The sequence below is a fragment of the Symphodus melops genome (assembly GCF_947650265.1).
Source record: "Symphodus melops genome assembly, chromosome: 6".
Lineage (NCBI taxonomy): Eukaryota > Metazoa > Chordata > Actinopteri > Labriformes > Labridae > Symphodus > Symphodus melops.
In genome coordinates this window covers 21494168-21506602 of record NC_136696.1, presented here as the reverse complement: position 1 = coordinate 21506602, position 12435 = coordinate 21494168, and the positions used below count along the sequence as shown (strand labels likewise).

The 12435-nt window shown below is 43.7% G+C and overlaps 1 protein-coding gene across 3 annotated transcripts in view; it reads right to left on the bottom strand.

Annotated features, from left to right (window-relative positions):
* The window catches only part of LOC306826043 (PDZ domain-containing RING finger protein 4), a 122871-nt gene that overhangs the window by 47932 nt on the left and 62504 nt on the right, over positions 1 to 12435 (bottom strand). Inside the window, exon 3 of one of the 3 annotated variants that reach the window (XM_079347100.1) lies at positions 8972 to 9076. The exons of 1 other annotated variant lie outside the window; for it this stretch is intronic. In XM_079347100.1, the coding sequence (XP_079203226.1) occupies positions 8972 to 9076 (105 nt within the window). Of the gene's footprint in view, positions 1 to 3967; positions 4359 to 8971; positions 9077 to 12435 lie in introns of those variants that run through there. One more of the 3 variants, XM_079347102.1, reaches the window with a different exon arrangement.

Genomic DNA, 12435 nt, shown 5'->3' with positions numbered 1-12435 from the left:
GTGATAGTTGCTCAACCTTTTATGAATTTCTATCCATTACACACATGACCAGTGTTGTCACAGAGGCAGCAGCAAGTCAGCTGTGTCCTCCTCAGACCTTTCTCGGGCCACAGCTTTTACATCTGGGGCGACAAAACAACTTAATATCCACCTCGCTGCAGGACCATACTCGTGGGGTTCTGCCTTAGCCCCAGGAACAAATGAATTCTGGATCTGATTCATCGCATGTCCGCCTGTCTGTCCTGACAACCTGGTGTCAGTGCTCAACAGGACAGCACTAAACTCGGAGATTCCATTACAGTCGTCTCCCGAGCGCTCGTCACACTCCAACATTTATGAGCATGGCTTTCTGTTTTTTTTTACTTAGAATATTCTCTGAGACTGTTTTTGTTTCCCTCAGACAGATAACGGTCTGTGTGTGTGTGTGTGTGTGTGTGTGTGTGCGCCTCATTCTCATTCATATGCACCAGCAAGTTATCAGGGACTGCTGTGCCTCATTGAGCTGAGAAGCTGCTTTGCATTTATTTCTGAAATGCAGAAGAGTTATTCTGCGCCCGTCTAATAAAACTTATAGGACTGGATCTTCTACTTTAAAAAAAAGGCTCCTTACAAAACAGGAAATGGAAGTTTTCTAGTCTGTCCTGTTTGAGTTGAAATTAATTAGAGAGCTTCATGAGCATTAGCAGTGTGCTACTGTAGCCTAGCTGTGGCCTAACTGTCAAGCTAAGAAATGTACATAAATAGTCCCCGATTGGTCCTTTTTGTTTTCTTTGCACCTTTGCTCACAAAAGGCTTTTGTTTTAGTTGTAAGGGAAAGAGAATCATTAATGCATCAACACACTCGCCGTCTGCAAACATTTTATTCTGCCCACATAACTCTGGGCTACGCTGTGTTGCTCTTCCCATCAACATCTGCTATTCTGCTAATTAGCCCCCAAAAAGCCACACATCGCTGGGCTTCAGCGGTGCACAGACAATATGTGACACTCATGAGGGGAGCTTATGGACACAATGGGACTCACATAGCTTTGCCAGATCACAGAGCGAATACAACTACAGTATGTTGCTGTTTGCAAAAATTGCCTCAGCAACAGCTTTGTGGAGAACGCAAGCTGCACGACTCTGGGCGAGCGTAGCATCGGAGCTGCTGATCTTCAAATCAATAGGTTCAACGAGGATTCATTCTTGTCGATGAAATTTAAGAATGGACTTCCTGCTGCCTCTCTTGTGCACAGGGGACAATCACTGTGAGGTTAACTGAAGTGGAATCCAGCAGAGAGCAGGCCAGAGCAAAGGTTGAAACAAATGTGATCAAGGTAGAGGAGAGATCAGAGGAATCAAGAGAAGAGAGTGAAAGACAAAAAAAGACAAAAAAAAAAAGAACAATGCATGAGGGATGATCAGCAGGAGTTATAAGGACAAAAAAGTTGGAGCAAGGAGAGCCAGAAAAAGAGTAAGGCCATGTGTCTTTTTTTTTGTGCAGGCAAGAAAGCTGATCCAATAAATAAGAAATGTCAGCACTGTGAGATAGCTTCGCAGGCCAGCTGCGAAAGGTGAGCACATTTCCATGCAGAACACCCGCAGCCGTGAGAACAGAGAGAAAAGGGGGGGAAATGGAGAGAGTGAGGGAGCTGGCTGGTCATAAATCTCCCACAGCTACTGGGGTCAGGCAGACAGAGAGGGTGTCAAAATTGTTTCGAGGTGCGAAGGGAAGGGGAGGAAAGGTAGGGCGAACCAACCGCTGTGACTGACTCGTGCTCCTGAATCGACCTGCTGCAAGGCCGGTCAGTCACGCTGTGACACCAGGAAACCACTTCTATCTCATTTGCATACACATATCACAAGCTATGCATGAGGACAAGAGAGAAGCCTGTGTGTGTGTGTGTGTGTGTGTGTGTGTGTGTGTGTGTGTGTGTGTGTGTGTGTGTGTGTGTGTGTGTGTGTGTGTGTGGTATGAATGTATATGTGGGTGTCTCTGAACAGCAGACAGACAGCATAAAAAGAGAGAATAAAGAACTGAGCAAGAAGGAGTGTGAATGGAAAACATGGAGCGAGGGCGAGTAGCTGTGCCAGCTCAACAGATGAGACAATAAGTAAGAAACAGGATTAGGTATCTGGATGTGCAAGCAGCATGCGAAGCTTCCCGCTGTCACAACACAACTCCTGACCACAAAGGCACACAAAGTGACACACTGCAGGGAGAGCACACTGCACTCCGTCTCTCCCTCTATTTCTGTCACTGTATTCCTGCGATGTAGGACATGTGTGAGCACGTGACAAAATGCCTTTGAGTGGAGCTTTCTTTATGAGAGCATCCCTGTAATAACTTGTCCTTCTCACCTTTTTACCTGCATTAACAAGCTTTCAGCTAATTCCTTCATTTCCTTTTCCACCGCCCCCCCCCCCCCCCTTACTTTTTCCTCGAGCAACTGCATCTTTAACGGCTTACTCTTTATTCCCATCCCAGTCTTTATCCTCCATGCGCTCCATCCTTCCCGCCTCTCCTCCCACAGTGGTGATCAGAAAGTAGCTGCTGATGTAGCAGCTCCCTCCTGAGCCTGAGCCAGCTCCGTATATCAGTGGGTGGACAGACATGCCACAGAGCCCCTGTCAACAGTGAGTGCGCCCTGGAGACTGGCCCACTCGGTGGATACTGATCCCCTCTCTGCTAAACTGAAAGAAAAAGGAGTTGACGCTATTTTTTTAACAAGTGGTGCGGAGAGAGGCACAAAAGCCAAGATAAGCACAGAGACAGCACTATTTTTATGTTCCTCCTGAGGAGAGGAGAGGCCGGCACTGCGCTGGCTACCTACTCATCCTTCATGGTCCCTGGACTATTCTTTCTGTTTGCTCATATTAAGCAGACCATTAGTGGCTGCATCCTTCTTTATTGCTGGTCGAGAAGCTTGCAGCACAGCTTTCATCTGTCATTCATGCAGCAGCTCTTAACCTGACAAACAGTCTCCATCACCAGACCTCGGGAACGTCTTAGGTTGCACGCAAACTGAACTCTCCGGGCAGTGGTTCACTCAAGATAGTTTACCTTTCTTGCCTCCTCTCATCCTGTCTCTTCACGAGGATAAGAAGACATTTTCACGTCCAATTAATGTATAAAAGGGCTAATGAGGCTGTGGTCACAGTGGCGTGAAGGCAGACGATACTGGAGAGGGAGGGGGAACGCTCCACTTCCAGAGACATGGAGCTTCGCAGTTATTACCCTGTCAAAGGACGCTGGTGAGGAGAGTGGACGTGGTCCGGTGCGTGCTTGTTTATCTGTTAGTCTTAACGGCACTTATCGAAACACTGTCCTCTGCCTAAACATATCTTTGAGACACCCAGAAATTGAAAGAAAAGATGACCAGAAACTGTAATAATAATAAGTGTACGTTGGGTGTGTGTGTGTGTGTGTGTGTATGTGTGTGTGTGTCCTGAGATCAAAACCGTGAGTAGAAAAGTGTTTTTGAAGAAGTTCAAAAAATCTGCTGGAGCAACACTGAAGTGTCTCAAGTGCAGCACCGAAAGTGCCAAAAAGAAAACTTTAAATGCAGGAGAATTTCAGACACCGACCGAGTTTCTTTCAAGGACTCGGAAATTGGCCCGCTATTTTCTCTATGTACTCAGCTGCTACTATTTTAATAAAAAAAAATAGCCCATTCATGCTGCAAAATGAATGGGCTGCTCTCTAAAACAACTGCTCATTACTCAAAATACATCTGCTGGTAAGTAAGAGGCTCTCTCTCCATTATACTGACTCACTTTCATTTTGTGTACCAATCCCTCATTCATGCCTATTCAGTCTTCTCCCTGTAACGCTCCCCAACAAGGCTCCCGTCTCTGCTTTTTGAACCAGTAGCCTGGAACTGCTCTCTGCAAGGCACGCATAATTAATCATATACAACGACACACATGCACACACACACACACACACACACACATCGATGCTGGAGTCAGCCGTGCCTCTGCTCACCTGGGCAATCTCATACAGCAGCTTGTAGTGTTCCTCTCGCTTCTGTAAAGTGCACAGATTGCAGCCCATTATAGTCGTCGTGAAAACGCCAGGCGTCCAATTCTCCCCGAGTAGTGGTGCTACGGACACAGGGGGTCACCCTCCACACTGGAGCGCTGGTTCTCATCAGTCACTCCTAGGCTGGCATCTCTCTCAGGCGTCCCATTCACACACAAGACGTCACAAACAAGCCCCGCTCAGAAGAGGAACTGAACGCTCCTGCTGAGTCTAACAGACGAGGGTTCAGATGTGATCAGCAGCTTTCAGCTTCAGTGGTACAAGTAGCAGCAGCCGTGTCAGCATCAGCCCGTGTGTCTGCTCTCTCCCCGCTTCCTTCTATCTCACACACACATGCACACACTGGCATGCCGGAGTTGTGACTCGAGCTCACTCAGACACTCCCCCCTTTTTTTTTTTCTTTCCCCCTCCGTGGTGTCAGCGCACATGACTACGCTGATACCAGCTCATGAATAATGAGGGAGGATGCTGTGATATACATGAGGAAGGTGGAGTCAGGGGAGGGGAGTCACGGAGAGGGAGGAGCGAGCGAGAGTAAGAGTGTGGGTTCATTAAAACTGAGGCACAATTACACAATAAGCTCCTTTGTGTGAACAGCTCGTGTGAGGAGGCTGGGCAGGGCTGACTGTGGCGAGACGACACACACGGAGGAGAATAGGAGGTTTACTAAAGCTCGATGGGTACCAGTTTGCATTCATGGCTGTTCGTTAACTGTTTCTTCGATCATACGTGAGGAGATTCTGTTGTTGATATAAGGAGGAATCAACTAATTACTGAGGTAAAGGAAAATGAAGGCAGGAAATACAACTGACAGACTTTAATGACAATATGTCATTCTTTAATGAATCAAATTAAATGCAAGTTTAAAGCCAAGTTGTGCTGTTTTTTGACTGCCTAGTTGAGGGTGTATTGTTTTGATTTAGACATTTGGTTTTCACTTTTTGGTATTTTAATTTTTTCAACATATTTTCCAAAAAGGAATTAAGAAAATGTCAAGTCATGAGGACATCTGTCAAGGTGTAGCCACACAAAGTGTCCAAAAAAATTTGTTTTCAGCTCCTGCAGTTGGAGCTGAAAAGTATTCTCTATTTGTTCAATTTATTATTTTCACATTCAGAAACACAATATGAAATTATTTTACAATAACCTCTTTTTCAACTTCTTATGAGGGATTTTTTGTAACTGAAACTTTTTTTCCCCAACCAGTAGAAGTTATTTATCAATCAATTGAAAAAAAGAAAATCTAATATTTTTCCTGCAAAAAAAATGTGAGTTGCAGCCATATTTATAATGAGCAGATGAGAGACATATACATATTATAGTGTCTGCTAACATTATCCCAATTGTGAGAACAGAATTTAATATACCGCGGTGCTGAACTATCTTCAAAGTCTAATCTGAGTTGACACAGGCTGCTGGGGATGAAGAATGGCACAGGAGGAAAAAAAGAGAATGAGTACATATTTATAACTCAGTCGGCACAACAGGTGTCATTGATAACAGGGGTCTTCATAGCAAATTGGCAATCAGGAAGGCAAGAGACTTCAGACACTCTCTATCAGCTGCTGCCTTCCCTCAAACTGCGATAATTACGAGACAATAGACCTTGGCTATTGTCTCTACCATGGAATCCCCCTTTGCTAGCAGGAAGCTACACTAACGAGCAATAATTGTTAACAAATTGGCCTCCCAGCAAACAGCAGGGCTCGCTGTGCAGGAGACAGCTAAGAGTAGAAGAGCGCTCATCAGCTGGCTACTGGGCATCCCACCCCCAGGGACCTCCATAATCCGATTTTCTGGGCTTTAATTTTGCTGCACTGCCTGGAGGCGAGCCAAACAGAAACCTACATTATACAGCACCATTATGGCTAATACAATCCACCATCCTTCCTTTCCGTCTCCACCAACTAAACCATCCATCCTACCGTCCACTCCTAATCCTGAAGATGCCATGAGGGTTGTTGTTTTTTTTGTTTTTTTTCCCACTGTTGCCAGGCAATATCAAAACCATGAAGAGCTGTTCACTAAAGAGTCAATTTGACATCAAAGGGTCTTGTTGAGAGCAGGGATATAATATTGCTTTTGTTGAACAGGGGGGCTATTTGATTTCGGTACAATGGACTGTGGAAAAAAAATGTGAGTTGGAGGCAGAACGAAATAGAGGACCAAAGCTTTGGATTGCTTTTGAGCCAGAAGAACTTCCTGTCTAGATACCAGGATCTGCTCCAGTTGAGCAGTATCAGTATCAGGACTGTAATGCCGCCTAAAATGCAAGAATGGATGTCAGCCGCTACAGAGTACATTAGGCTCTTACAATACCAAGAGATTCTGTTACATTATAAAGCCACCATGCCGATACCTGCATGATATATACAGACAGGATGAGACGAAATGGAGAAAAGTGTAAGCAGCGTTTTGATACAGTCACCACACACAATGAAGTCTCGACACTTCACGACCCGTAGAAATGTAATCTAAAAGACTGACTTTACTTCCTGTTTCTACAGCGGGGCAATTTGCAAACTATTGGGGAAAAAAGAGCTGACAGGATCCAACATGATTCCATGAGAAGACGTGTAGTCAGGGTTTAAATCTGGATGACCATCACTCTCTGATGTTACACTCACTGACCCCTAAAGGTTAAGAAGCTCATCGGTCACGCAAATGCTCTCCCTCATCATCTGTGCAGCGAGGCTGATACTGTAGCCTCTGCCTGCGGTCAAGCAGCACTGCTGGCTGGGACACGCAGGATGAAGGATGCTCTTTGAAGAGTGCATTAAGACTGATAAAAGCACTCCTGAGGTGCTTTATGGCTGCAGGTTTTACTATGCGACGGCTTGAATTTACCTGAGACTGCATTTCCAATGTGACCTGAGGGTGAGATCGACACATAAAAGATACATTTAGTAAAAGCATTTACTCTCTGACAGGGTGAAGCTTCTCTGGATGTTAAACCTGTCCCTGGTTGGGTTTTAATGCGGATGATCAATGTCAACAAAATATGTTGACTTGTTTAATAAATTTCACTGTTTAACTTTTCTAAGGAAAATGAAAGTATCTATCATGTACAATATGTGTATTTCAGCTTGATGGCCAAAGAGTCTGTCTCCTTCTCATGTCCTTTCCTACTGTCCAGCGGTCGTTCATCATCCGTCCTGCCCTTTGCCAGCTCGAGTAGAAACAGGCCCTCAATCGTGTTCATTCTCTCAGTAAATGGGCCTCACATCGCTGGACTTGGAGAAGCGATTTGTCCTCGCTGTGATGGGTGTATTTCGAGGTTTCTTCAATTGCATTTCTGACAAACTGATATTTGAGCTCACCTCAAACGTGGAGGTATAACCTTCAGCCAAGTGTGTAATGTAGGTATATGGCCAAGTAGTAAACCCTCATGGCCTCAGACATGCCTTCCAAACTCATGCTGCCACGGTCTTTTTCTTGGTTGGTCTGTTCTCTGTACTCTTGATATAAACATACAACTAAGTTAGCGACCACGTCACAAATGATCAGCATGTTTTCAGGTTGGAATACATATCAGAAAGAATCCAACAAACTGTATTTGTATAGACTTCTTGTCTTCGAGTTAATACCCCAAACTGCCTCGCACCCAATCAAAAAATGTTGATCAATTCAATGTTAAACTACAGTCTTGTTCAAACAGCCTTACACCCTTCTAACCTGACTGACGTTTAAAGTTGAGTATATTTTTCATTTACATTTCAGCAGAAACGTTTCATGACAGTTGCGGCTGCCAGATACTGTTTCTGTTAGGGAAGCTTCTGGCAGCTGCTTAAGGTGAAATGAGATGGTTGCCATCTGGAACTGAAGTGTCACCCATTGGGAATATAATGTGGTTATTCTGTAACTGTGACTAAACTAAGTGAAGGAAAGTCTATCTTCTGCTTTTTGCTTTGTACCTCACAGACCCTTAGAATGGTTTAGTTCAGATACTTTAAAACTTGGAATTTGTTCATTTGGTGCGAACACTGGACTGGACTTGCATTGTAACCACCTGCCACTTGTCAGCACTGTAACCATAGACTGGCTGCCTTATTACCCGAAACAAGCACGGAGAAATGCATGTCGGCTGTGTCAGGTCAAACTGATGCATCTACGAGATCAGTGCATGACCACATTTAGCACACACTTGGATTTTAAACAGCATAGAGGACAGTTAGTCTGGATTGAATTTCACTTTAACCAGTTTAAAAATTATTCAGAGCAGCCCTAATAAGGACACTGAAAAAGAACTGATTCATGCACTCCTTGTGTCTGACCTTTGCATATCTCTGTGAACTTTTTGTATGAAAATTGTATAACTTCATAGAGCGTCTCGGGATAACACTTGTTATGACTTGGCGCTATGCAAATAATGATTGATTGACTGATTGAAAACTAATAAGATGATTGTTCTTGAGCGCTGATCGAAACCTCCCTGTGGTTCCAACAATATGAGCGGCAGGTTTGTGGCTCGATGCTGTTCTAGTAAGGTCTAATAAACACAAAGCAAAGGCTTGGGACGTTACAATGAGGATCACCCAGGGCTAATTTAAAAGATGTCAGTATTCAAACACTTGCTTTGGCTTAATGTTACCCTGACAACAAATCAAAGAGAATATTAAAAAGATCTTGGGATTCAATAAGAGGCGGTTATTGCTGTGATTACTTGTCTATGGCAATGTCTGTCAGGAATATCAAGCATCCCCACAGTGTTTAATACATAAACAAGTTTATTAGACCGGCTCTGAAACTCCAGGTGGGTGGAAATCTCTTCGGTGTGAGCACTGAAGATTGAAATCCTGTTCATGTGAGCGGAGAGCCGTGGGGATCTGAGAGCCAGTTTGTGACGTGATGGGCGACACAGATCTGATCACCCACTGCTGCTGTAAAGCAGCTGCTCCTCCTGGGCATCCATGTGACCTGATCTGGGAGTAATTAAACGAGGCCTACTTTTATGAATGAATCACGGTGGCAGCCGTCTCCTCTGATGACAGTTTTGATGATGGCTGACGGGAGTTGGTCCACGGAAGCACAGGTGGGAGTTTCAAAGCGACGCTGTGGGAAGCCAACCAAAACATCTTTCTCAATGACAATAAATTATTAAAAAGGCTTAAATCTTTAATTCATGTGGGAACATGACCATGGATAAAAATAGCACACAGGAGGCTGCCTGGCATGTGAACATTTTTGAAGTGATCAACACTATGACTATAATTCATAGGAGAAGGAATTTAAATACATCTGCCTGCATTAAGTGTTTTTGTCTTTACTTTCACACAAATTATACCAATTAATGATGAATTACTGTATAATGTGATTAGCATGATTCCTAACCATATGACAGTATTTAGTATCTAACTTACTATTTATATATAATTACTATTAGTTACCATGATATTTGTATAGCCAAAAAAGAAAATCCAGTAGTGGTTTCTTGCATATATAATGTGTAGATAAATGTAAAAAATCTCGCTTGTCATTTTTCTGAAATTCTCATTGATTTTGCTGCTAACGAGCATCTTCACTGAGCCATCTCTCCCTCTGAGTTTTCCTCCACTTATGAAAGACTGTTCACACTCCAGAAAACACAGACATGAAAAACAGACATAAAATGAGGGTTAACCCTGATGCCCCCACACACCCACTCTTGTCTGCATGAAGATGAAACAAAGTGCACATCAAACAGGAAGCTTTGTCTTTTCACTCTCCAACTGAGAAACTGCCAAGAAAGTGACACAAGTCAAACATACAGTGTAGTCAGGGGGGGGGAAAAATCTGTGAGATCAAGTGTGTGAGAGGTGCCGCTGTGATCGCTGCCTTCACCTACACTGTGAACCGAGTTAGGATTGAGCACCATGACAGGACTTTATACAGAAAGTTGTAAACAGTGAGGTTTTTCCCAATCCAGTTAATTTCTCCATCACTGCTTGTTTAATGTATCTGATTATTGGAGGCCACTTTAGGTGATGCCACAAACCAATGAGGAAGCCTTCTAATGGTAACATAGTCTGATCTGTGCATTTTATACAAATATACAAAAAAAATTTTATTGTCACATTTCTGTTAAATTAAGTGGGAAAAAATCTGACGGGATAAAATAGCGTCCAAAAACAAATTAAAGGCTAAAATAATAGTCTGAGTCCAAATGATCTTTAAGCCCTTCCATTGCAAAAAGTATCAAGAGAAAAACTGTTGTTGTTGTTGTTTATCGTCTGAAAACACAGGTACAGATACTTAAATGTTATTCAGAAAAACTGCTATAAATTACCAAGATGAGCTAAATAGAGTCATCATTGGCAGAGATTGGTTTTTCTCAATATGTAACCTGTATGGTAACTTCTGGTTCCAACCAACAGCGCAGATTAAAATCAAAACTCCCCCGAATTCTTACATTTCAGCTGTGCAATGACCTTGGCAGCCATACTGTGACTTTCTCTCAGCGTGTCAGAAAGCCAGTAAATGAGCAGTAAACACTACACGAGTGTAACACATGTAAGAGTAGTGACCTTTTCATAGATGACACATTCAGTTTGACGCTTTAAGCTGCTGGAGGAGAGGGGGATCACAGTCGTGGCGAGTGAAAGACAAGACGCTTCCCACTCTACTCACTGCTGGACGTCTGTTTTCATATTCATTCACCCGCAGGCTGTTGAGTGTGTGGCCTGAACGAACTGCTGCCATGAAAAACACTCACAACCACATGACATCATGACCCTGATGCCACCTGTGTAGCAGGACACCCTCGGGACATCCTGCACTGCTGCTGCACCTGCCTCCCATCAGTTCTTGGGAAACAGAGGTAAAAATGTTCCTCTCATTTTATTCAGCTATGATGGGTGTTAATGTTCCCCCAGCCACCCTGTGATGAATAGTAATGATTTCAGATGCATAACGCACTGGAGCATAAACAAGCTTCAGCAGTGAAGCAGACGTCATCTATCTGTAGATCTAACAGAGACGCATTACAGGTCCATAGGTCAGCCTGCTCCTGTTGCCTGAGGTGTTTAATGATATTTGTGGCCAGATACGGTCCCTCTGGGTACTGGGTTCTGCCTTTTATATTATATTATCTGACATACAGTAACAGGAGGAGAGAGATCCCCAGCTAAACAAACCTCCGCTGGGAAGGAAGATCAAACTATATTACAAAGCTACAGGACTGTGAGATGGCATTGAATCATAAACAAAGGCCTGAATGTACAAATACTATGAACAAAGGCATAGTCAGTGTAATTAGAACAGTTAAGTTGAGCAATGGTTATAGCTCAGTTAGGCCAATCATTGGACTACTGTCCTTGTCCCAGTGTACAAAGCCCTGCAGGACAATCTGTTGACCGAAGTACAGTATGTCAGACTCCTCTATGCTCGGTGGGTTTGTGCTTTCAGCTTGTCACTGTTGGATATTCTTCCTTGGGACGGGAACCGGAGGGTCAGCGGTTCAAGTGCCGACACGGACCATAATATGGATGTTGGTCTGGTAGCTGGAGACCACAGACCATCTCTTGAGCACTGCCGAGGTGCCCTTGAGCAAGGCACCAAACCCCCACCAGTTCAGAGAGTGCACTCTGACGTCTCTCTCCATTAATGCATGTCCTGAGGTCCTGCTTGTGCATGTGTATGAGAAGCATGTCTCTAAAATAACAAACCAGAATCTCCCCCTCTGGGACTAATAAAGTATATGACATTTAATTAAATGAAACTGGTTGACAAGTTGGAAAACTTTACAGCGCTGTACATTGTGTCAATGATACACTTTACTTTTGGTACAAATTGCAGCTATCCCCTCTGGCTTATGGTGACATCTGAAGGCAGACAACAACATGACTTCTGCTTTTCTTCACATTTATGCTGATGGAGGCCTATATAAAATAATACATTAATCCCCAATCCTATTATCTTGGCTGACTTCCAAAAATAGGACTATTTTTGTTGGACTACCTCAAAGTGGCAATTCTCACTGACAACAAACATCAGACATGTACAACAGGCATGTCATTGATTTAAGACTCTGCCCACTGCTGGCTGAGCACTCGTCAATATACAGTCAATACACCTTTGATTGTGGGTGAGAGTTTTGTGCTTCTGGAGAGACAACGTGGATCTATAGAGACAATCAGCACAGAGGGCATACAGGTTAGACTCCATACCAACCTGTTCTGCTCCTTCTATACAACGAGCCTTATGCTGATTGGAGCAGACATAGAAAACCTGCAGTCTCTTAGTGTGTCCTATTTGAGGCCTTTTCAGCCAGTGTCCCCTACAGGTCATCTCATTTCAGCAACACAATGACAGTGTCCTCATGTTCTTTTCCAATGTCATGCTGAGACAAAGTGACTTAAAGCACATTCAGCAGCAGGTTCATGTCTGCCTGGTGATACATCAATAAAGTATTGTGATACGACACAAAGGTAGAG